Source organism: Thalia democratica, chromosome 7, assembly GCF_965202585.1.
Source record: "Thalia democratica chromosome 7, ktThaDemo2.hap1.1, whole genome shotgun sequence".
In the NCBI taxonomy this organism is placed as follows: Eukaryota; Metazoa; Chordata; class Thaliacea; order Salpida; family Salpidae; genus Thalia; species Thalia democratica.
In genome coordinates, this window is record NC_139171.1 from 41,718,593 (window position 1) to 41,746,211 (window position 27,619).

Genomic DNA, 27,619 nt, shown 5'->3' on the forward strand with positions numbered 1-27,619 from the left:
TTTTTGAAAAATAGAGCTATTAAAATTTAGTTCCGGTACTGAACTCTATTTGTTTTAATTTAATAATAAAATTACTATTGTTTGCTGTATAACAAAAGGATCCATTTTAAATCTAAGGATTATAAAACACATAAAAACTACTATTGCTTACAAAAAATTTTGATTTTGTTTTTCCAATAGTTAGTACATACTTATTAAGCTGAGTAATTAAAAACAGTTTTAGAATACTTATAAGCACAAAGAAACTTAAATAAATAGCTGTTCTTTAGTGAATTTTACCTAGTTAAATCCACAGAACTTGATAACTAAGTAGCTAATATAATATAATTTACACTTTGAAACAATAATAAACCAAAAGACTGGTATGATAAAATAACTTCAGTGTTATTTTTACACAACTATACTGTTTTAAGTACATTCTAAATAATCTTGTCCTTAATAAACTTTTTTGCTTTTCGCCCATTTTGGTAGTATTTTATATATATATACATAACTTTTCACTTTAAAAAGTTGTAAATTCATTGATATCTTTGACATTATAACCTTTTCAATTACTCTACCTATATAGCTACTAATGCAAATATTTATTGAAAAATATTTAAACAGAACTCTATTTCATTAAAATAATATTTTATACAACTAATAATTAAGTTAAAATTTGAAAAGTAATATAAAAACAGTGTTAATTGTAAATAAATAAAATTTAAACAGGAGAATGACACAGTGGGCAGCTAATTCTAGCTGATATTTCGTTTCTATGGCAACACCGTTTGCATACACGACACGTCCAGTAGTTGTAGTTAGTTATTGGTCTTCCAGTAATCAGGCAGGTTGGTGGTTTTCTATAAAAATCGAAGTTAAATTTTAAAACATCAAACATAAATTTTAAGCATAATCAAAAGCTAAACTACTACAAACAAATATTGATAACATACTTATAAGATATAACATGGTATTTTAATTACAAAACACTAAATACAGTTAGATTGCATATTGAATGTATCAATCTAATTTCTTTAACTAAAAGTAGGTGGGCAATTTACTAAGTACTAGTAAGCCAGTAAAAAAAAAACATAATCAAATTTAGAGTCTTTTTTTTATCTGATAACAATACTTAGCTAGTGAATAAATATCTACTTTACACCAAATACAAAGACATGTTTGTAAAGAAAGTTAAAATCGTTTTTTTTTCTATAAGTATTTTCTAAGGCGTACAAATCTAAGAAGTTAAAGGAAAAACATTTATATCACTGTACGACAAAAAAACGCTCAGAAAGTCTGATCCAGGGACCTGGTGTGCGAAAAAAACCTTTCGGTTATCGAGTCGCACACCATGGATACAGTTTTATGTCTTGTCCAGGACAAGAAATAAACAATTGTTTTAAACAGAGTTTGAAGAACATTTAGATAATTATGTTTGAAGGAGTAAATTTATATTAAAAAAACTTTTTTTTGAATCTTAAGAACTAAAAGTTGAAAAGTAAAGAACAAGTTAATAATAAGTTTCAATAAAACTTGTAGGTCACTATTTTAATAATAACTAACTCAATCATTTGATCAACGTCATCTCTTGTTCTTGACCGTCGCTGGTCTCTAGGGTCGTGTCTAATAAAATTTATAAACATTATTTTATTTCTAAAATTCTTAAAGAGTAATTAGCAAAAAAATATTATGAAAATAAGTGAATAACAAACTTTGAAAAAATTTCCATTGCTAGTTTGTGATAACAGTTTCTATTTTCTTCAGAGATTTCTTCAAGATTTTCAAGTTTGATAAAAGATTGTGAACAAACAGCAAAAGATCTGTTAGATGCTGACGCAATAGCTATCAAGCTATGAATTTTTTCAGCTGATATAAACTCCTCATAATCAACCAAATTCAGTGCTAAAAATTTTTAACACTTTTTCATGATATATTTATTGAATTTTCAAATCATTGTCCTTAAACATTAAGCTAAGACAAATAAATAAAAGTATGCAAAATAATGAAATTGCGCAAACCTGTAGTCATAGCGGCATCAACATAACCACCGTACAATTGACGCTGGGCCAGCATGTAATAATGGTAGCTCTCCGCTCCCTTCCAAGCCTGATCAACAATGAATCGGTCGCCGATTGAGCTGTCCTCGTCATCTCGTAAGTAGTTGTCAATACGATCATTCGAGTTCTAATATTTAGATTTTTGTTTAACAAACGTCGCATAAAAGTTACTGGGGTTTAGTTTAAGATTATTAAACTGGTGTAAAAAAATTAAATCGACAATAGTACACGAAGATAAATATATTTCAAAGTTCAACAAACTGTTAAGTATTCCTAAATATGAAACACAACATTCACAATTTTTTCAATACAAAAACATTTATACTCTATACCAGCGATTCTTAAAGTGGGGTAAATTACCTTGTTTAGGGGGTAAATTTTCTTTATAACAAGTATGTAAATCAATGTTTATAATTGCTATTTTAATTTACAAGTTAATATTTAACTGTACCTTTTCAAAGCTAAATAAACTCTTTAAATTTTAGTATTTTTAAAATTTAATAAGCTTAAAGTTCAAAAAATTCTTTTTTTTCTCAAATTAAATACTATTTTGTATATTGGGGGTAAATTTGGTAACTATCTTCCAAAAAGGGGTAAAAAAAGGATTAAGAACCCCTGCTCTATACTATATATAAAGGTATAGTTCAATTAAACTAAAAACTTCTTTAAGTCCACTAAAAGTTTATTAATTTTAGGTTTTTTTTTCTGTTTTAAAATTTGAAAATACTCAGCTATATTTTTAGAAACGCTTTTGACTGTCTACCAGCTAGCTATGGGCTAAGACAAAAAATTGGAAGCTTTCCAGCAAAAAGTTTCTAAACCAGTGAATTTAGTTAATAAGTTATCTTAATATTACTAGTGAATTTAGTTATATTGAAATTTATTCATAAAAATCATAACTTAAAACTTTTTCGAAAAAAAACTTCAAATAGTTTGTTAGACGTATGTACTACTAACATCGCTATCTTTGAAACTGTTTTTGGACTACTAAAAATGGCCACAAGATAAATGTTTCAAGCTACTTTTTTTTCTCTGTCGTAGATAACTAAGTCTTTTAGGAATTTAAATATATGTCCTACATACAGTAAAAATAGATACAAATTAATTTAAATTTTTATTTATTATTAAACTGAATATATTTTACGTTTAAGAATATACTAATATTTATGATACTTTTCAAGAATGGACTTTAAATGAGCAATTTTGACAGCTATATATAACTTTTCCTAAAAACTTTTTTCATAAAAATAAAATAAAAAATATAAAAAAAACAATTACTTTAGACCGCGTTTGTTCATAGTGTTTTTCAACCAAGAGGGCAGCTAAAACAAATAACTTTTTCAGTTGAAGAGGTGATGCTTCTGCTCTGTAAAATTTGGGAAAAAATTAAACTTATTTCACTTACAATTTTTTCTTTAATACTAACAACAGTATCGTCGAAAAATAGTTAAATAATCTGTGACATTTAAACAAACTTCTCTTCCTGTTGAGCGACCTTCATTAAAAGCTTAGCAGCGGCAGGAAACATTTCGGCTTTTCTATACAACTCAATAGCTTGCAGTAGATCTTTCTTTTCTAATAATTCATTTGCATACTTTGCTAGGTGTGGACCTATATCCTAAAATTTATTACATTATTTGTACATAAAAGAAACTTTAAGTAATTTTGAATTAAATTACATAATATACTGGTTTTCGGTACTAAAAAATGATCTTTGTTAACGAAGTAAAAAATCAAATTCTAGCAAGATGTAATTTGATCTATAAAATAATAATTATTACATCCATGATATATATTAGAAAAATAAAAATAGTAGAGACACACAACTACTTGTAGACTTTTTACTTGAAAATTTTAATTAACTTTATAACTACAACTATTACTTACAAATTGTGATTAAACAATAAATGAATTTAAAAACATGCTAACTAATAGTTCAAAAAAAAAACAACTATGGTTTCTAAATAAATGAAAATGAAATAACTTTAATTTTGTGTTTTTTAGCGAGTTCAATAGCTAAACTCCAGTGATTAAGATAAACACAAGTGTCTATGGCCTGCTTTATTCTGCCGCTTTTTACATAAACGTCTACTGCGGCTTCACACATTCCGACCATCTTCAATGTTCTACCCATTTCCTTGAGTTGTAAATAGTTTAACTTTTATGTAAAAAAAAATCAGTTTAAATTTGAAATATTTAATTTTCATAACCAATTAATCAACTGTAAAATAAAGTAACTTTGTTAATTTTTACTAAAAACAAAATTTGTAAGTTCTTATATGTCTATTTGCACAAATGTAAAATAAAATGAGCACAAAAAAGTTATGTTTGTTAATTTTAATTAAACAATCTAATCTATTAGTTATTTTTAAGAACTATTGATTTTATCTCACTTAATTTAAAACCGTTAACAATAATTTTGATTTTGAAAGACAGAAATTAAAAAAAACTTACCGGTAGCAAATGATGGTCATCTGGGAAGTTCAGAGCTAGCTTAGCATACGCATCATAATCTTCAATCATGTAATAACATTCAGCTAACTTTTCTTGATTGCCACCTTGCTGGTAGAATGACAACGCATTTGACCTAAAATCATGAAAAAATTACCATAATGTTTATAATTATAGAACAGCAATAACCTTTTGATTAGTTTTGATATATAAATTTTATAAAACTAAAAGTAAATTATTTGAAAAAATTTAAATAGTTATTTAGATTAATTTTTTAATTGTTAATTTAGCATTTATGATAAAAGAATTAAGAATTTGTAAAACTATAAACTATTTCAATAAATTACAATCAATTATAAAATAAACTTTCAAAACTTTAAAAAGTAGAAAATTATTCAAAACTTAATTTAACTTATATTTAGACTGACATTTTATTAGGTGCAAACTATTTATTTTTCACTGTTGTTTGTTTATTATAATTTCCGGCAATTAGCAACTATCTATCTCTTAAATGGCTAAAACATATTTAATATAAAAACAGTTGAATATTTTATATATCTTTAGGAGTGTTTTAAAAAGTGGCATAGAAACTATTTTACTCCATACAAAATTTTTCATGAGTAAGTAAAAAATAATCATAAACCTGTATAATATAACTTTTTTAAAGTTTACTTTAAAATAGCCGTAAATTGCAGTATTTAACAAGTTTTAATATTATTTACAAAAAACAATTAAAGCTTGATAAGACTAGTTTTAGCAGCAAAAAGTATGTATTAAATTGTGTAGTATTTTTCAGTGTATTTTACTTCCTTTTTTATAAACTTACAGTGTTCAACTTTAAAAAAATTTGAGAACCATTGTTGTTAACAATAATACTAAAAAGTTTAAAAACAAAGGATAGTTTTTTTATTAAAATTAAAAATTATGTGAAAAAGAAAAATTAAAGATCAACAATTGAAGTTTTTAATTTGTACCTAATATAGTGAGTTAATACATGCTAAAGAAAAATAAAGCAGCAGACTGTCCCTTTTAAACTTTTATCAAAACAAGTTTTACTTGTTTGTGTAATAAGAGTTGAAAATAAAACATGGTAAGATATACTGTTTTACAGTGACAAAGTCTATATATGTATTTGCAGAAATAAAAACCACTTATGTCTTTCAGCATAATAGTCACCCATGGCGTTCCAAGCTTGCAATAACTTTTTGTCTTCTGCAGCACTAGACCCAGACTTCAGTAGTTGGTGGACTTTAAACCAGTCACCTAACTTCATTCGCATTTCTATTGCCAAGTCCCTACACATTAAACTTTTATCAGCTACGTATGAATTTAAATAAGTACTTTAATCATATAATGAGTTTGTTTACAATATTATAATAGAAGATAATGAAATACCAAAATAATAGGAGTAAACTTCTATTTTGCAAAATAAGTTTGAAAACGTTCTAAGAACTTTTAAATTCTTTTCAGAAAAAGTGCATAACTATTTTGTTTTATTTAATCAGTGTTGAAATATTTCTACTAACAAAACGTTGATAGTAGGAGCTTATATTCAAAAAGTATTAAAAAAACATACCTGTTTTTAATTGTGGATAAACTTAAACTCGAGTATAGTAAACTAAAGTGTATAAAACATGTTTTTTTTTAGCTTTTAAAAACAATCGAAAACTCGTTTAGCTCGAAAACTCAACAAAGAAAACAGTATAATACAAATATCATGACTATAAAGTACCAACTAAATTATTTTGTGTTCATTTTAAAACCATTACAGAACTAACTTCTATCTTTTAACGATATTTACTTGCAAAATATACAATTAAACTTTTCAAACCTTCGATCAATGTCCAAGTAAATCTTTTCAGCTTCTTCAAATTTACCAGAATACGCAGCTATTTCAGCCAACTTCATTGGTTCAGAAGTAAGTTGATTTAATTTTTTTGTTAGTTTTATGCCCTGATAATCCTTGCACCTTACAAATGAATGTTCTGCAACTTCTATGTTCAATTGTTCCAATGCAGCTTCTGCCAATAATCGCCTAAAAATTTGTTACTTGTCAAAGCATTCACTTATACTGGAATATAATAAAAAAAGAGCATATATTAAAATTCAAACAAGATATACAAAATTTTATAGAACTTACTTTTATTTGTTGACAAAATATGTAAAGAACCCTTGTACTACATTAAAAAAAACAATAATTTGATCGTGAACTAGGCAAATTAAATTTAACAAAGTGTACGCAAAATTTTTTTATACTTTTCTTTAGTTTTCTAACTTTATATTACATATTTTGTTAGTGTACAAAATCTTAAACAAATCTTAATATTGATTGTACTAGAAAAAACTCGAACAAAGTGTACAGTTTGTAATTTGCTCAAATATCTCACCAGAGCCTCGGATGAGGGTTGTCGTCAACAAACTGTGCAGCATCAGTCATTCCAACTGTTTGCACAAGTGTTCTTGTGTCACGCAGCGATTTAACCTCCAATTCTATTATATCCTCCGCAGTTGGATTGTCTGGGTCCTTTCAATAAAATAAATTGTTATTATTTAGTTTTTCATAGAAATACACAGAACCGTTATTCTAACTTAGCTATCAAGTCAGTAACAAAAAACTGCAAAAAATTTTATTAAAATGAGTTTTTTCTATACTTAATCTTTTTATTTTAACCTTGCAAAATTAACCAAAGTTTTTATTAACCAATTTAATGTTATCTTAGATAGTAAAATGCAAATCAAATTAAAAAACCAAGTTCACCTTAAAAATTTCATCTAGTTGGACAGACTTTATTTCTAAATCATTAAACTGACAAATATAGCCGCTACATGGAATAGGTTCCTGAAAATTAATTTTAAATTAAAATAGCATAAGCTGTTATAAATTACTTATAAAACTTTTTTTTCTTTCAAACAATTCAGTAAGTTTATCAAAAATTCCACAACTAAGGTTTAGTTATCATTGAAAATCTCGCACTATACTAAAAAATATATATAATTTAATTTGAATGCATTCATTTCATCAAATAATAAACACATCAGGTTGTATTTTTTTATGCTTTTATACTAAACTTTGGACAGAATTTATCAGCAAAGACTCAAATTATAAATAAAAATGATATAATAATTAAAATAACAGTTAATTTCAATATCTCAAAATGATAAACAGTACATTTTAGTATGTAATTAAACCATGGTATTTTAAGAGTTACGTCAAATAAGAGTATTATGCTATTGTGTTTTATCGTTAGCTAAATATAAACCAAATGTTATACAGACTTACTTCAGGGTCAGTTCCTCTCAAAATATACATTCGCATTTTTTCCATGATTGCTATCAGTTCCGGGTTGTCGTCAGCCCATTTCATATCCCAAACATCTTTGCGTTCAAAATTAACTAAATGTTCACCGATAGACTGCAGTGAAAAGTTATTAATACTTTTAATGGCGAGAAAAAAAATTGTTTCTATAATAACTAATAAAAAACGTAAAACAAAAACGTAGGTAATTCTAATACTTAAGTTTTAGAAAGTTATCGTTAAAAGTTTAGTTAAATCAGAGACCGGCAAACTGCGGCCAACAGATACGTCAAACCAGAAATCTACGGCCCACGACATACTTTTTTAGCTTGATAACAACATGTTCTATACAATCAATTTTAACATTTTTCGGAAAAACACTTTCAAATTTGCTCTTAATTTTATTGTTATCAAACCAAAGAGCTTACTTAAAAATAATTTCACAACAAATTTAAAGATATGTTTCTGTTTTCTTCAGTAAAACTTCAAAAAGTTATGGTGGCCCGCAGACATTTTTTCTAAAAAACCAGGCCAGCAAAATGATTTTTTTAGCAAATCTGGCCTGTCACTAGTCAAAGACTGCGGACCCCTGATTTAAAGCATGCACTATATTCAAAATAACCTCTTTGCCGTTTTCATCTGTTATTTTGGCATCCAAATCAAAAAAAGTTAAAATTCCGTTCGAATCAATTATACTGAGACGACTGCAAATTCATTAAAACTCATTAATACATAATAAAAAAGCATTTATATTAATCAAGTATTTCTAAACGCCACTTACTAACATTAATAAAAGTATTTTAAAACTTAGTTATGACTAATTTAATTACTATGCTTACTATAAATTCAAATTTTCAATCCTTGCCTCAATTAAATAACTTGAAACTGGTTTGTTTACTCAAATGTAAGTTAAAATATTTTAGAATCATGTCCTTTTTGATTAGATTTAAGTTTGTATAAAACACAAGAGTCAAAAATCCTAATATTTTTTCAAGAAAAAAACTTAGTTTTTCAATTAACATTGGTGTTTATTTTGAAAAAATCAAATTTTGAATCATCTAAGAATATATATAATGAAAACATTAACTTTATCTTTTATATAAGGCTAATAATGTTTCGAAAATTCTATGCTTTGTACATAGTTTTGGGAAATAAAAAATTCCTCAAACCTTAAATTTTGAAAAAAAAAAAAAAAAAAAAAAAAAACTATTAAAAACTATTAAAAACTATGGTTTTATTATAAGCTTTGGCTTTTTTAATTAGTTTAGTTTATTAATATTTTTAAGAGAAACATTTAACAATCAAATTTATCATACATTGTATAGCAAATTTGAAAATATTAGTAGTTTGCAGATTTATCAAAAAGAAACCATGCATTAATTACTTTATAATACTGATTTCTGAATAAAATTCATTTAAAACAAAGTAAATCTAAAATAAAAAAAAATTTAACAATCATCAAAATACCTTGAGATACAATTGAGTGCGATTTTTCTGGGCTCACAAGCAACAGCATATCTATGAGTCAATTCAACATTTGGTAATTTGTATCTATGTATTGTACCTGACTCGCGACCCTTTATTTTTAAATTTAAATATTTTAATATTATTACTAAATATTTCAAAATACTAAACAGTAAAAAATAACACGTTTCATTGTTATTTTAGATTTTTTAAACTAGTACTTACTTTATTTAAAAATTTAAAACTAGTTCAAAAACAAAGACTAAACATCCGTTTTTAAAAAGTACTCCACTTAATATTTAAAACTTAAATAAAAAACTTTATCACAAACTTACTACGACAACTATTTTCTCAGAAATTGCGATGCAAGTAACAGGATCTCGAGTTGGCTAAAAATGTATACTTATTAGATTAATAAAACAATTAAAATACTGAAAAAACTACTTCTAGTGCCGGCTTAAAATTGATATCATCAGAAGATTGGGCTTTATCATCATCAATGTGTATTAACCTATGAAATAGTAATCGTTTAGAATGATTTTATTGTAAATCTTAGTTATTATAAGCACCTTAAGATTATTCTAAATATTATCTTACAAATTTCGTAATTAAAGCTACATAATGCTGTATTTTAAATGCAAACTTAAGCTTAACGTAGTCGTTTAACAAAAACTTAAAGTATATTTTCGAATTTAGAAAAAATTTAATAAAAATTAGTAATACTGTAATTATAAAATCTAATAAATAAAACTTAACTATATTAGAACAAAGTTTTATAAAAAATTGCATTTTAGATAAAGTAATAAATTTTAAATTATATGTACTAAAATAGACCTATATAAGCATTTGTGTTTAAAAAAAAGGTTTATTTAAATTGAAAAATTAACTTAATGCAGTACAAAGTTTTTAGTTTACTAAAAACTTTGTACTATTATTATTTCGAAAAAGTTAGTAATATATTTCGATTTAAAACCAACTTTTCTCGATTACTAATTTTATCAAGATGAGACAATCCAAGAGATCTAGCAGTTGTGAATTGCCACAAATAAACTGCATCTCGAGACGCAACAGCAACGTGAGTAGACGACATGGCCATGTGTAGAGGTTCTATTAATCATTGTTTTTTTTGTTCAATTTTAAACTTATATACTGTTTTGTTTGTTTTTTAATTAAACAATATAAACTATGTATTGGAAGGCAATTTCAGCTTGTGTTTTTTATATAACTACAATATACATATTTTACTTTGAATACAACGTTTTCACTGGCCTTTAAAAATTGTACAGATCCTCAGTTATTTAAAAAAACAAAGAATAACATGATTACATCATTAGATTAATCAGTTTTTAAGTAGACACATTACAGATGCAAAAACAATAACAGTTAGAAGAGTGTTGACAATTACCGAAAAGTTATGTTTGTTATTTAAAGTTAAACTTTGATTTAATTTAGCTACTTCAAAAATTTTTGATATAACAAACTGAGACATTAAAGCCGTGTTTTAAGTTTTTTTTTTATGCTAAGACTTTTTACCTTATATTTAAGTCTACATTTCTTTTATCTTTCAAATTCAAAGTATATTTTTAACTAAAAGGGTGGTTTTAGTTATGTATTAGCTATTATAAAAGAACACTTATGCCTCGTGTATCTACTAAACACAATGCTTAATATCACTGTTACCAATGTCGCTTTAGAAGACATTTGTTCGTAAACAACTGCCTTTGAGCATACATTTATCTTTGCAGTTACATAGCTGCAAACATAGCTGTGATTTTTATGGCTTATTCTCTAACATTTTATAGCTATGAGACATTATTTGGTTCTTCATGCTAGACATGAACTATTTCCGTCTCGATCGAAGAACAAAGCGCCGTAAAGTATTTAATGGTTTTGTTTTTCTTTTGTTGTTTTTTTATTCTTTACCAGTCACAGTGGAATAAAGTCTAAATATTATAACTTTTCAAATGGGCTATATGCCACTGCTATTATAATATTCATAGATAAAACACTTTATCTAATATACTCTATATTAGAAGATATTTTACACAGCTATGGTGGCTTTAGGCACTTAATTAAAGGTAGCACATACTTTTATGTAAATGTAAAAAAGTTAAAAATAACTAAGAGAATATTTTATATTGATTTTAACAAGTTAAGTTTTAATATAATGAAAAATAACTCTCCATTTACTCGAACGTTTTTCTAATCATAACTTTTTTATTATTTAAAAAAAGTCCCGATAGCCCTCCTCTTACATAATTGATACTATTGAACTAATTTTAGTGTAAAGTTTTAATATGAAAAGTTTAACTTGCTGAATTACATTTAATAACTTTATTAGGTGTTAAGGGCAACTACTACTAGTGATACTAATAACAGCATCAAAAAAAATTGTATCTTGAATTTGCCTAGCCAAAGTAATCTTTATACTATTTGTTTTGACGTATATTTTGAAAAGTAGTTTTAGGTCATCTTTAAAAAAAATAAACTCAGAATTTTTAGAACTAGACCTAGCCAAAAGTTTGTGATTAATTATTGTCTAGGTATGATTGAAATTTGACAATCTGCTCAGCGGTAAAACTTAGTAACTACCTGAATTTGTATTAAAAAAAAATTTCAATATCTTTATATGTACAATAAAAAATTTAGAAATTAGCAAAATATTGATAAATTTTATATTTCAATACTTGTTACTTGCAATTTTCACCAACCAAACCATACCTTAAAAGTTTTATGATACATTTTCCTAAACCACAATAAAATTAAGTGCAAAATTATTTTCAAAAGTAAGTGGTGGACAATGCAAACTTAAAACATAAATATTTTGAATTTTTAGGTTGAACTAAACGGGAAACATTTTAATTGACAAATTAATAGTTAAAACAGTACTTTTACCTAAACCAATATATTTAGAATCCATTGGTGTTCCAATTGCATTGCATAGTAAAAGTGCGTACACATCCTTCAATTCATCTGAGTTTGTTGCTAAGCAGCAATGACTGGAACTAGCTGTTAAGTTCAACAAACTGCTAACAAATCTGCAGAAGGTTAACTTCATTTGAAAAATAACTATTTATAGTTTAAACATTTATACAGAGTTTATGAAGAATATAAATCTATTTCCATTTTGTTTTGTTATTTTTGAACCATTGTTACCAAAACAATCAGATTCCCAATTTTTAACAGTGATTTATAAACAAGACTGACTAAAGCGGGAACGGGTCAAAATTGCACGATGACAAAATTACACGAGGTTACTGAATTGCACGAGGACACAAAATTGCATGAGGGAACAAAATTGCACGATTAAATTTTTGCACGAGAGTTAAAAAAAAAAAAAATATATATGAAAATAACAGAATAAAAAAACTAAAAGATAAATTAATAAAAAAAACTAAAGGAAAAAAAAGTTACCGACCGAGGGTAAGGGTTAGGGGTGACAGTGAGAGTATAAGAAAAAAAAATTAATAAAAATAAAATTAATAGAACTTTTTTTTAAATACAACTCGTGCAAAAATGTCTCCGTGCAAAATTGTCTGCTCGTGCAAAAGTTGCTTCGTGCAATTTTGTAAGCTCGTGCAATTTTGTCCCCTCGTGCAAATTTGACAGCTACCCGACTAAAACACCTACTGGATCAGTATTTCTTAAAAAAGCTTGGATGGTTGATAGCCATGTATATAAAACTTAACATTTTCCAAGCGTTTAAGATTGCTTTGATGTCATAATTAATAGTTTACTAAATTTATATACGACTGTAAATTTCATAATTGTAATTTTAAGCATGAACTACTAAAAAACTAAAATTCAAGTTTTCAATTTAGTTTTTGGTTTCTGTAATCCAATAAAAGGTGTTCAACTTTTAAAGCAAAAAACAACAGCCTGCGTCATCATAAACCTCGGTCAATAAAAACTACCTATTTCTGCCTGACTATTATTTTCAATTAAGGCCATACGGGGTCATGAAATTTATTTCACAAAAACTTACATTAGCTTATACATAAGAGCTGGAAGTATGAACTATAAATCAATTATAATAAATTACTATATAATAAATCATATAATAGTCGATTTTGTAAATAAAATTCAATCACACTTAAGGACCACAATTTTTCATTGTCTTTTATTTTTAAAAATAAAAAAATTTATTGAAAAACTATCTTCTCTTTTTTTTGCTAAATAATTTAAATACAATTTAGGAAGAATTATTCAAATAACTTAAAAGAATTATAAAGTTGAAATTTAAAATATATGTAAAAACAAAATCGTTAAACATATTATAAAAATAATGTAGACTTCAAGTAAATAGAATGTTTTAAGAAAAAAAATTGGTAGAAATGTTAAATTATTAGTAATGGAATAATTGAAAAATTTTCAATAAATTGGTTAATAAATCTAAGAAGATAGATTTTTATTGAAATAGTAATTTTTTGGATGTTTAGTTTGAGCCTTCTATAAAGTAACTATTTAACTCATTAACTTTGATCGCTTATTTCTTGAAAATTACTTTATTTGCGGTGAAAAGAGTCTGATAACCCTACAAACAAAAATAAACCTATATAAAAACAAGGTGGACCCCCTAAATGATTTAAAAAATAAGAAACTTTAATACTAAATAGAAATTAATTAACTTTTTAAAATAAAATGTATTGCACTCTAAACCACCAATGTCAATAAATTAACCAAAAGAAAGTCATATAACATTTTCTAAAACAATTAGAAAATTGTGTGCATTTGAAAGACTCTTTTATATTTACACCTTTCAATTATATCATTTAAAAACTTTAACTACTTATTTAAAATTAAAGGTTGTATACACAAAACTAGTACTTAGATAATACTACATATTCTAAACATAATCAAAATTTTTGCAGTAGATGTAAAACAAAAATATATCTTACTTTGAATACTTTTCTTTGTTTTTCCAGTCCCAAAACAACACACAGTGTTCATCTCTATCTGATTTTAAATAGGCATACACGACTGTGTTAGCTAGATAACCCCACTGAAATAAAACGCTTCATTTTTATAAAATATTTTATTTGTAGTTAAAGGCATGGGGATAAGGCAATTTTTTACATGTTGATCTAATTTTAAACATCTTCATCCTAGGTAACAGCTGTTTTTTACCATTTCTATAAAAAAATATCTTTTGAGATGTGAAGGGATAAAGTCTAAAAGTTCAACAGGATTCTTATGGAAGGGCAAAGTAAAAAAGTTTTTAAAAAAGACTGTTTCATTAAATATCTACCTTCTTCGACTTATAGTTTATACTTAATGCTTTTATATGACAACCAATGTTAATTTTTGTAAAAAAATACTGTTACCTCCCCCCACCCTATGCCCTTAAAGCTGTTGACTAAATATAACTTTTTAAGTATTTCTACTATCGTAAAGTTATAGTTTTTAAATACCATTAGCTCTTTTAACTTAATAAAGTCGAAGACTTTATAAAAATACAGTTATAAAAATACACAGACTAGAATTTATTTAAATTAATCTAAAAAATTATAAAAATTAATAGATCTTAAATTTCATACAAGAACATTGACTTTCTTTAAAAAATATTTCTTAGTTTATTAACTTTTAGACATTAAATGCATTTTACTGCTAAGTATATTATTAAAAGTTATTAACAATTCAAATATATCATAGATAAAAAACAACTATAAAGAAAAATTTATGTATCAAATATTTGCACAATCTAAAAAATTTTAATTTTTTTTTTTTTAACTTGCAACAATTCTTTTACAAAAAGATAAAATACCTTTATAATTTGAATAAGGTATTTTTAGTTATAAAATTTTGTGGTAAATTTTTATAGTAACTTAAAAGCAAAAACCATAAATTGGTCAAAACCATCAGAAAATTAAAGCTGCTAGAAAATTTTACATATGATGATAAAGATTAATAAACAATTTTCATTGATATTAGGGAAATAAGAACAAAAACATTGAAAACTATTAAATTATTTTAGATAATACATTTTAACCATTAAGTTTTTATAAAAGTTTTTAGTATGTAAAAAGTAATTTTATGTTCAGTCGTCAGGATTTCTTAAATTGATCAAATTTAGCAACGTTTTATAAAAACAAACCTTGTAGTTAGGTCGAATATTAGCAAAATACAAATGAGAATCAACAGCAAGAGCAAGTCTCAACGAAGCTTTTTCCCAATCCAATGAAGTAATTTCTCTCCCAGGAACTTTCAAAGTATAAAGTGCCTGTGGTGTTATAAAAGCAATAAAATAATGATTAGGACTAAACACTTCTTTTGTAAAATCGTGAAAGTTAAATTAAGTTTAATTAGATTTATAATACTAAATGTACATTAAACAACACACGCTTGCTTATAGTTAAATTTCGTTAACAGTATTGCGGATAGAGTTTTAATTATTATTAAACACTTACTTTATAAAAACTAGATATAACATAGTTTTCAAATAGAAAACACACATATTTAAGTAGTCTTTAACACTCATAATACAATTTATAATTGAAATAAATTTTATTGTATATATTTAACCTAAAAAAACACTTTTTTTTGTATAGCAGCATCTAAAAACAGTAGTTAAGTTTAAAATTACTATTAACTCATAAACATAAAGTCTTTTAAATTAAGGCCATAGGGGAGTCAAACATTTTTGTTTTAGATTAAGATTGGCTATTATATGAAAGTATTAACTAAAAGCAAGTCTTTATAAAACTCAAAAAAATATATAACTTCAGAGATATTGTAATTTTTATAAAGTTTACAATATAAACTTATAAACTGCATACTTTTCAGAATAATTTTTCTCGGAAATTTGAAAATTCCCTAAAAATCTATACCCTCCTTCATTTTTTGAGTTGTATACTCAAACTTTCAGGATACATTCTTTTTATAGTTCAAAAGACTTTCAATATTAGGATTTATACATGTTTACATCTTGAATAAACCTTTTTATTAATAAAGCCCTTAAGGTTGGCTCAGTGTAAAAGATTTGATTTATCAAGTTAAATAACTTAATTCTATATATATATATTCTTAAAGTTTTATTGAGACTCCCTAGATCTGTTCTTAAATTTATTTGAGAGCAGTGAAACGCCGTTAGTCGGAATAAAGTTTTGACACAAAAACATCTGTGGTATATATTATCGACTTAGCTTATCAGGATCTATAGGATTTAACGCCTTTTAACGTTGCATCTTACATATATATATATATATATATTAAAGGTTTTATACAAAGTTCTGATCGGTAGTTCTGATGTTTATATATATATATATAAACATAAAAACAGGTGGTTTTTTATTTAATAAAACAATTATTTTTTCAAATTAAAAAAATCCTGCATTGAAAAGATTTAAGTATTAGATTTAGTAATGCACTTTTTGTAAAAATTTTAAGAAGATTGGTAAAAAATGAAAGAAAAGATAAATTTTTAGTGAAGTAGTCGTTTTTGCGTTTTTAGTTTGCGCCTTCTATAGGAACCCATTGAGTTTCCCAACTTTGTTCGCTTGTGTCTCAAAAATTACCTTATTTTTTTAAGCGGTTAAAAATGTCTGATAGCTATAATAAAACTCTACAAAATAAGATCAACTTGAAAAATCAAAGTAGATCCTCTCATTATGGCCTTAAACTACACTTTAAATTTTTTTCTTCCTTTTTTCATAAGGGTGAGAAACTTTTCTAGTCAATAGGAAAAACTTACAAGAAAAGCCTCCAGCCGGATTTGGATCCATTTTTTTAATTAAGATCTGGCCGGAACGAATTTGGAACCACTTATAATACTGGGATCGTGCTGTAAACTGATCTTGGTAAAAAAGGCCGGATATTGGATTTGTAGATCACTTCCTGAAACTTTTTATCTTGAACTAGTCTCTTATATCTTAAACCGAAATAACTACTAATAAGTTAAATTTTTTGAAAAGAGGCAAACTATGCAAATTGAACACTGTCATAACACTTTAATATACCGAGATAATAGTATAAAAAATTGTATACTTAGCCATGCAATGAAGACTTAGCGTGTCAATTCGAGTATTCTTAGTTTGTTAACATGTAGTTTAAATAAATATGGACAATAAATTTTTTGAAACATATTGAGAGTTAATGCTGAAGTTAGTACTTGAGTTCAGCATCAAAAGGTAAAAATATTTTACATGGATTGTAATCGAAATTGTTTATAATTTTCCTTTTTAATTATAAAGCATATTTTTGTATATTTTGTTTGGGTACAAAAAATAGAGTTTTTTGAGATGTCAAAGTTTATAAAAAATATGTTTAGATCATTATAAAGATACTAACTGCTTACAAAAATAATTTAAACCAAAAATATAAGCGTATTTTCTAAAACTAAACACTATTTGATTATTTTTTAAGTAAAATTTTTGATAATGTGTACATTTATTTTGTATTTCTCACTGAGCTTATAATTACTCTAACTAGTACAGTTAGAATTTTAAGTTTACTTACTTCTCCAAAAACATTAAAAAACTGCACAACATTAATTTGCTTGTCTTGTTGTATGTTTGATTGAGAGCCAGCTATAGCAAGAATTGATCCATCATCGTTCCATTTTGCATCAACTGCTTGCATTTTTGTATCTATCAGAATCGGACCTATAGAAATTATATAATGGGTAAGTATTAAGTAAACACCTAATTAAATCAAATTATCATTACTTGTAAACAAGTAAAAAAAAAATTGTAATTGTTTTCTAATTTTTTAGGAAGTACATAACTTTTGAAAAGTTTAAACAAAAATCAACTTACTACTTCAGTATTTATTGCACTTTTAAGATTAAACAATACTACTACTAAAACTTACAGTAAAAAACTGCACTGTATCGGAAAATAATTAATACATGATTCTTACTATTTCTTTAGCCAAAAAATTTAAATTAAACTGAAAAATAAACAAAAAAATTGCCTATTTAGACTTCTAATTCTTTTAGAGTGTTGCCTTTTTTTTGAGGTTCACGGGAATAGGGAAAAGGTAAATCACTTATTTTAGTTTAATTGTTTACATGAATAATTTAGCTACATGTTATTTTATATCGTTTATTAAAATTTAACGTAACTTTTGGAATGTAAGCGATCAAAGTTCGACAGTTTCATAGGTTCTTAATAGAAATTGCAATATAAAAAGGAAAAAAAGACAATTTATAAAAATATATCATAACTTTCTCAGTCTAACCTTTATAAAAACATGCGAAACAATTAAACATTTGAATTTTTTTTTTTATTCGAAATATATCAAAAACTAACTTTCTAAAAGATTTTTCTAAATATTTCAATAAACACATATTGAAAGTTTGAGTATTCTAATTAAAAAATAAATAGTAAATAGATTTCAAAAACTTTTCAATCTTCAAAGAAAATTAATTTGTATCAAAAACTTTATATATATAAAATTAATTAAACTTTTTATATCAAAAAAACTGACTCATAATTTTGTTTTTTAAGCTTTTAATTTAAGAGACAATGTAAACTTCTGAAAAAATGAAGGACCTCACGTTGCAGTTAACAATAAACAATGATATGTGTGATTTACTGGTATGCAAATAAAGCATCTTGAAAAATGTATGGCTAGCTTTAAAATTGTGTCTAGACAATTTCAAAGACTTCTTAAATTTTCTTTTAAGTTTCAATGAAAATATATATTTATCCAACTTTTTAAAATCAAAATTTTACAAAACTGTCTTTATTTTAAAGCTTTGTTTAAATTTTTAATTGCTTGTAATAAAGAATTTAAATCTAAAACAAGCTTAAAGGCATCAGAAGATCTCCAATGGAAGTATAACTTCGACCTAAAGTACATATTTACTAGAAAAACACAATTTGTGAAACTTACGGTCATCAGATTCATTTTTCATTATCTGACATCTGCCATTATCAAAGCAAACAACAAGACAAGGACAATCTGGCTGGTAATAACCTAACCTTCCATCATACCAATCCAAAGCTATAAGACTAACTGCTCCAGTTACATTCATCAAACAAAATAACTCAACTTTTCCCTGAAATGTATTTCATGAGCGTGCTTTAATTTTAGTGAACCATTGAATGGATTTATATTACAAACTTATCTTAATATAACTAAAATAATAAACACAACTAACAATAGGGCTTCCGTGGTTATCATAGATGTGAAGCTCTCCTTGTTTAGTACCCAACAAAATTATTTTTGCATCTGGTGACCACTGGAAAATTAAAGAAGTGGTAAAAATATGATACGAAGTAAGTTATCTTTTACATAAGTTGAAAAAAGTATATATAATATAACTTTAATTATAAGGTTCAAATAACTTAAAACAAATTTTAGATTGACTTTAATTTTCACGATTTTATTCTACAATATAGATAAAATAAGTATTGTATGTTGTAAATAATAAATATAGTTGATAGTGCTTTACTTAAAAGTTAAGCAAAGATTCTATCTCTACCAATACAATAAGCTTATTAATTATGATTTATGTTTTTAAAAACCTCACAAGAGAGACTAATTTATTTTATGTTAATTTTTTTTTAAGAAAAATTCTGCGTTATTTTTAATAGTAATTTTTTTATGTGATAAATGTCCTCTTGACTGGCCTGTAAAAATTCTACCAAACATCTCTCTTTACCGATATTCTAATTTTACAGGTAGTCTGTTACTAGTATTTAAATTATTCACTTGAATGTCTTTTTAATTAAAAAAATACTAAAAAAACACTATTTTTTGTTGAACATATTTTATTCAATATTTGAAAAACTCTAACTTTTATTTTATTTAAGGATTGTTTCCTGGAAATTTGAGTTATCTATCTCATAAAATAAAGCAGCTTTTTAGTAAATTTATAAATATTGGCAATAAAAATTAATAATTAAAAAATTGTTGCTTAGAGGTTTTTATTGGAAACTTTTTACAAATATTACTGAACCTAAAAAATGATAACATTGTTCTACAAAATTATGATAAATAAGTACTTCAAAAATTTAAAGATAAAGAGTAAAAGATAAATGATTTTTTACATATAAATTACAAGTATAAGTAAACAAAATAATACTTAACGACAGTTACTATTAATATCAATTACATATATATTAATAAACTTGTTTTGTTCGGATCTCTTTTAACAAACAAATTAGAAATAATTGATTATAAAAATTTTCATTTTTAAAGTAGATTCAAATTTTATTTTCGATAAAACTGACTAGAGTTTAAGCTATTGTAGACTTATCACAACCTCAATTTAAAAAATCTTTATCCCTTAAGCCCTTTTGATATACAATAAAGGTAAAACTATTTAAAAACTAAAATAAAGTGTTAAAGTGTAAAAAATTACTATATTTAAGGTAGTTTATGCTACTTAGCACCCCTTATAATGTCATTATGTGTAGCCACTGAACTCTGAAAATATTATTTAAAACTCTAAAATTGTCTAAAAACTACAAAAATTTTTAATATTAAATATAAAAGACTTTATTAAGAGCTATAACTAGATTAAACTTTTTATTACACCTACTTTCATATAAGCAATATCACTACATTTTTAGTTTTACAGTATTCGTACAAATTTACAATAAAACTTATTACAAATATTTTTATTTTAACGACAACAGTTTTTCTCAGAACTGTTATTCTTTTGCATAATAAGGAAAAATCATTCATATAATAGCACTGATTTAAAACTATTTCTTGTTTACTTACAGCAACTTGAGTGAGTTGCATATTGCGCAAATCCTTTCCCCAAATTCTATTACCATCAACACTTCCAACAATAACTGCTCCATCTTCATAGATTATACATATTTTTTTACCATCTGCACACCAACTCATGGCTTTTACCACAGACTTATTACGATTGTTTATCATCTCTTCATACCACTGACCTATAATTTTAATAACTATCTTATTAAATGGTATTTAATGTCTACTATTCTGAAAACAAACTTCATGATGATTTTATTTTACAAAGTTAATTTAGAAACATAATTCTATTTAGTTAATAATACTTTATTTATCAAGTTTTATGAAATGACTTAGTTAAAGCAACAAAAAGTTTCCAAATAATAGCACACACCATTAACTAATACATATATCAATAAAAATAGCACCTTACAAACCTTTAAACAACATCCATACAATTATAAGACCCTTTTGATCGCTTGTAGTAAGTTTTTCAAAATGGTTATTCCATTTCACCACTTTAACATCACCTAAAAATGATTTTTTATTTATACTTCAAACTAAAAAAATGTGTTATATTTTAGAACATTTATTCAAAACTTAATATGAAAAATTTAAAAAAATGCTTATTTTATAAAACACAATTTAAAAAATATAGCATACGAAAAAAGCTAACTTAAAACTAATAATATTTGTTTTTTTCTGAAACTATTTTCTTAATTTAAGATTTGAAAATAATGTAAAAAATATTATAATACGTCCATAAACTATTCTAATTGAAGAAAACTTGAAAACAATATTAGATAATTTTTATCTAATTTTATAATTTGAATAGTTTGGTTTTGGTACTGGTTTTAATTAAAAAGTTTAAACATAACTGACTCATTTTCGAAAAAAGTTTATTTATTAATTTCGTTTAGCTCTCTTCAGAATAACATTGCTAAAAACTATGAATATTGTAGAGTAATTTTAGTTATATATAATGAATTTGAAAAGTCTAACAAAAAATAGTTACGTCATAAAGTATAAAAGTCTGTTTAGAAAAAGTTTGAAAAATAGAATAGAGCTGTACTGAACTAACTTAAAGTAATTTATAAGACAAAATTGCTAAAACAAAAACATTTAAAATAGTAGAAATTTTTACCTTAAACTAAATTAAATAAAAAGCACATTAAAAAATACGACAATAACGACAACAAAAATAATACTACTAAAGACCCTATTTGTAAAGTTTTAAATTGTAAAAATCTCTTTGTTTGCAAATTTTTGGCTCGCGAGATCTAATAAACAGAGATTCTAGAACTGAAAGATGGTAGGTGTTTCTAGCTCGGGATAGTATTTCAAACCTACTATCCAGGTAGTTCTCGGCACAAACAGGGTTGTTGAGGAGGTGCTGATGAATAGATGACTGTTCACCTTTAGGCTTCACGTCGTCATTAAAAATAAACCTTTTAAGCTTTTTCGTGACATGCTGCTCTCGCCTGACGTGGAAACGTTGAGATGTACGATGTGGCTAAGCAAGCTTCATTGGCTATAAAATCCACCTTTAACAGCGTTTCGCTACGTGTTGTGTACAACACCAACCGCCCACTTAACGGAATCGTAAAAGATGCCACACCTACCCATGATTTAAGTAATGTAGTTTACATTTTTAAATGTCATTGCGGAAATGACTACGTAGGTCGTACATCTCAACGTTTCCACGTCAGGCGAGAGCAGCATGTCACGAAAAAGCTTAAAAGGTTTATTTTTAATGACGACGTGAAGCCTAAAGGTGAACAGTCATCTATTCATCAGCACCTCCTCAACAACCCTGTTTGTGCCGAGAACTACCTGGATAGTAGGTTTGAAATACTATCCCGAGCTAGAAACACCTACCATCTTTCAGTTCTAGAATCTCTGTTTATTAGATCTCGCGAGCCAAAAATTTGCAAACAAAGAGATTTTTACAATTTAAAACTTTACAAATAGGGTCTTTAGTAGTATTATTTTTGTTGTCGTTATTGTCGTATTTTTTAATGTGCTTTTTATTTAATTTAGTTTAAGGTAAAAATTTCTACTATTTTAAATGTTTTTGTTTTAGCAATTTTGTCTTATAAATTACTTTAAGTTAGTTCAGTACAGCTCTATTCTATTTTTCAAACTTTTTCTAAACAGACTTTTATACTTTATGACGTAACTATTTTTTGTTAGACTTTTCAAATTCATTATATATAACTAAAATTACTCTACAATATTCATAGTTTTTAGCAATGTTATTCTGAAGAGAGCTAAACGAAATTAATAAATAAACTTTTTTCGAAAATGAGTCAGTTATGTTTAAACTTTTTAATTTTATAATTGAGTTTGAAAACATGATTGAACTAAAAAGGTTCTCTTTCTTTATTTGAAAAGAAATAGGCTAAAAACTCTAACAAAAAACCTTTCAAACAAGATAACAAATCTTAGTTTGATATCAAATACATTTAAAAAAAATATTATATTCATACTAAACTATAAGCGAGTATATGTGAATAATGACACTCTTTTAGAACCAAAATCAAACCAAAATATATATATATATATATACTTACCAAAGAACTATTATTATACTATAATTCAAATCATAAAAGAATTTTAAATAAACATTTGTAGATATTTTACACCAATATTTTTTAAGTATTTAATTTTAAGGCCATAGGGGAGTCCAATACACTTTTTTACAAAAATAAAATTAATTTTTGCTTTTATATGAAAGCTTTTAAGTACAAACTACAAGCCATTTTTTAAAGAATTCAAAGACATCATTAAACTTTTGAGATATTTATTTTTTGTAAAAAGTTTCTGAAACACATGGCCTGCAAATTATTATGGTCAATTTTCTCAAAAAAATTAGAATTCACTAAAAATCTATCTCCTCCTTCATTTTTAAAGCAATTTTCTTCAAATTTTCAGGAAATGTTCCTTATATTACAAAAATTAACTAATGGTTACTCAAAATGGTTACTAATGAATTTTAATAATTTAACAGAATAAAAAATTTATGACAAAAATTAAAAAAAAAACTTAATTTTTTTTTAAGTATTTTTACTTAAAAAAATTTAAAGTCCAAAGTAAAGTTTTTTTGTTATTGTATAAAGATTAGTATGTAAAAGTTTAAAGAAAAATGCTTGGAAAATGTAGGAGGAGATAGATTTTAAATAAATCAGTCTTTTTTTGCTGTTTTAGTTTTCCGTTCCCATAGGGAAGTTATTTGCAGCTGACTTTGACCTGTTGTATCTAAAAAAAATTGAATTTTTTAAAACAGTAAAAAGCAACTTGAAACTTAGTAAAAACTCTATAAAATAAGATTAACTTGTAAAAAACATGGCTTACCCACCCCCTATGGCCTTAACAAACATAAACAACATACACACTTTTTTGTGCATCTTAAATATTTTATACTTTTAGAAGTGTACAAAATTTATTTTTCCTATAAAAAAAAACAAATTTATCAACCTTAACATTCTAGCAAAAAATTTAAAGATTTCAATTAATTAAAACTAGAGATATGTTTTTTATCTGAAAAAACGCATATAACCAGAATGGCCATCCATAGTTTGATTCATGCTGAGGTTACTTGGTGCTGCAAGGCCTCTTACTTTTGGATCCTTAACAACTGTTTCAAGTTGTATAACCTAAAAATAACATGTTTATACTGTGCTTTAATTTTAATTATATTGTGCTTTAAATTTTTAGTACATAAGCGTTGGCAATACATTGCAACTTAAAATTCTATTCAATATTTAGTAAAAATTTAACCTTCAAAAGTCCATCACTACCTCCACAAGCTATATATCCTTGACTTTTATCCCAAGCTACTGACTTGAGCAACACATTATTAGGTATAGCAATCTTAAATGCAAAATAAATTCAAAACACAACAAAAAACTTCAAGTAACACAAGAAAACATTCTTTTATGTATTAACAAATAAAAATAATTGAAATCATAGCTTGTTATCGAAAAACTAAAAAATAAATACATAACATAAATGTGTGCTAATTTTGCTGATTTATATATTGACTAATTTAGAAAATAAAATGAGTATTTATGAGTATAAATGAGCATAAATGAGAACACTGTTTTAATATACTTATATAAAAATATTCAAACTAACTGAAACTTACTTTTTTACTTAAGTATACAAACATGACTATTTAATGTTGCCTTTCAACACCAATACAAAGTAGTTTGATTTATTTCATTCATTTAATTTTAAAACATTAATGTTTCTGTTAAGAATACTCATTTAAATATTTTTTCTCCTTCAAATAACAAACTTGAAAAAAGAGACTTATTTAGATTCTTTTTAATTAAAAATACTTAAGATAAATTATTAGTTATAAAAAATTTTTAATAACAAACAAATATATTAAACTTTTAAATATACTTAAACAATTACATTTTATAACTTAGAATGTAGGGAACTAACAGGGTGGCTACTAGTTTTTAGAAATCTATTCAAGAATTCTAAATAATACTAATACTTTTTGTGGTTATTATGGTTATAACAATTTTTTATGGTTATTATGGTATATTTAAAGAAATATCAACAAAAATTGTGGTGACAAACTGAAGTTTTTTGATGTCAACCACGTTATTGATAAAACAGAAAAAGGCGGCTTTTATGTAAAAAATTACATATAATCAACAGCAGAAAATTGTCTATTTGTAAATGGAAGGTCACACCTACCACGCTCCATTAACAAATCAATTGTATTCGGAGAGTCAATTAGACTAAGGAGATTATTTGAAGATAACTGTGATTATCTAGAAGCACTAAACGCTTTAAAAGATAAATGTTTTAAGTTATGCTTCTGCAAAGCTTCAGTTGACTATATGGTTAAAATCACAGTAGAATGGAAAAATCTGTTTGGAGCTCCAATGATTAAGGCAAGAAAAGTTAACTAGAATGTAAGTATTTGGACAACAAACTTTTCAAAACTTTTAAAACTCACAAAGAAAGAAAGGGAGTTGAACCCAATGTTTTAGTGGCATATAAACATCCACAAACAATTGCAACACTATTAACCAACTATAAGATCCAAACCCATAAAGATAGTGTTGTAATTGATGGGTCACACCCATGTGAAAATGCAACCGAGGAAGAGAATGCTGAGTGCTGAAAAAACTAACTTAATAAAATCAAAAAGTGGTAAAATTATTAAATTGAAAAAAAAATTAAATTGCAAAAACTTTGGGTTTATGCGGCAAAGTAAAATGTCTGTGATGAGCACTATGTGGGACAGACAATTACGTCTTTTTCCCAAAGATGGTGCTCTCACAGACATTACTAGAAAAATATGACCTCCAGCAAGACAAATGATCAGGCTGCACTTAAACTTCACTATACCAACAAACATTCAACATCAAGCAAAACCTTTGAAGAAGCATATTCAATCATTTTTACAGGCTCAACAAGCAACCATACAAACTTAAAGAGTGTATGGGTCAACTTATTACAGGCAAGCATAAACATAAATAAAAGAATACTGCCTTTTTATAGATAATGGTAAACTTATAAAACCAATAACTTTACAACAACCAATTTTTTATAAAGAGAGTTCTATAATAAATAATTTTTGTTACAAAAAAAAAAAATTAATCCTTTGTTTATTTGATATAACTATTGCTTTAAAAACATTAAATTAGGTAAAATAGTTTGTTGTTAAAATATGTTTTTTTTTTACTTTTTTTTTTTACTTCAGGGTTGTTTCAAATAAAAAGTTTTATTTATTGATAATATATTTTATTGAAAAACAAAAAATACATTCAATTTTTTTGGTTCTGGGACCTGGTGCACAAAAAACCTTTTGGTTACCAAGTCGCACACCACCGATACCTCCTAACGTCTTGTCCAGAATAAAATATACCATTTACTTAAGATGAGAAGTTTGTAAGACACAGTTTCTTATAAAGATATGATTTTATACCTACTTTAAGTTTTGTTTTAGAAAATTTATCTATCTTTATTTCATCGATAACAATAACTATTTATTAACAATAATTTACATCAAACATTTCCTTACTAAGATAGTTTTTAATTCAAGGTTTATATCAGAAAAGTTTTGTTTTGATTTTCATTTAATTTTTATTTACTTTTACATACAAAAATATCATTACAATGTACTAATAACTTTCTAGCTTTTTACAAATTAATTCTATACACAGTTTTGAGTTACTTTGTCATAACGTATTTGTTCACTATCTTTAACTTAGTTTCATAAATTTGTTTTAGTTCTATAAGTTTATTGAGGACTGGTTGTAAACCTGAAAACGTTTTAAACTTATATGTAGTGGTACAAAAATTTATAGAATTTTTAAAACAATTGTTTAATTTCTTTAATTATTAATGGTGTATACAAATCACAAACAAAAAATTTACTGTGTCCTAGACTGATTTAACCATTATATTCAGTAAATAAATCTAGTCATGGTAAAAACCACCAGTCTCAAACTCTAATCCTTGCAATGGTAACAAAGAAAGTGTGTTACATCATGTGTACTTTTATTTTCCCCACTAATATTCAACTTTTAATTATCCAAAAACAAGATAAAAAAAAATTATCTTTTAAACAAATAAAAACCTTCTCATAAATTAAACTCCTTTTCTGGTAAAAACATCATTCTCATACTTTATATTTTGCAATTATAGACGTTTTGTGGGCAAAGCAAGTGTGTTAGACCATGTGTAACTT

At 25.5% G+C, this 27,619-nt stretch overlaps 1 protein-coding gene across 1 annotated transcript; it reads right to left on the minus strand.

Annotated features, from left to right (window-relative positions):
* Positions 1 to 565: 565 nt before the first annotated feature.
* LOC145840467 (WD repeat-containing protein 35-like) lies at positions 566 to 25,155 on the minus strand. Its single transcript, XM_082947736.1, has 29 exons — positions 25,049 to 25,155; positions 24,682 to 24,774; positions 24,461 to 24,557; positions 21,339 to 21,431; positions 20,923 to 21,104; positions 19,352 to 19,432; positions 19,084 to 19,249; positions 17,704 to 17,849; positions 15,344 to 15,469; positions 14,148 to 14,251; positions 12,145 to 12,287; positions 10,227 to 10,356; positions 9,694 to 9,760; positions 9,585 to 9,638; positions 9,253 to 9,362; positions 8,408 to 8,489; positions 7,771 to 7,902; positions 7,249 to 7,329; positions 6,878 to 7,014; positions 6,322 to 6,525; positions 5,639 to 5,785; positions 4,494 to 4,626; positions 4,024 to 4,176; positions 3,515 to 3,657; positions 3,318 to 3,405; positions 2,001 to 2,166; positions 1,695 to 1,884; positions 1,546 to 1,605; positions 566 to 842 (listed from the first exon to the last, which is right to left on the minus strand). The coding sequence occupies exons 1-29, from the start codon at positions 25,070 to 25,072 to the stop codon at positions 704 to 706; spliced, it is 3,471 nt and encodes a 1,156-aa protein (XP_082803862.1). The 5' UTR covers positions 25,073 to 25,155; the 3' UTR covers positions 566 to 703.
* Between the last annotated feature and the right edge of the window lie 2,464 nt (positions 25,156 to 27,619).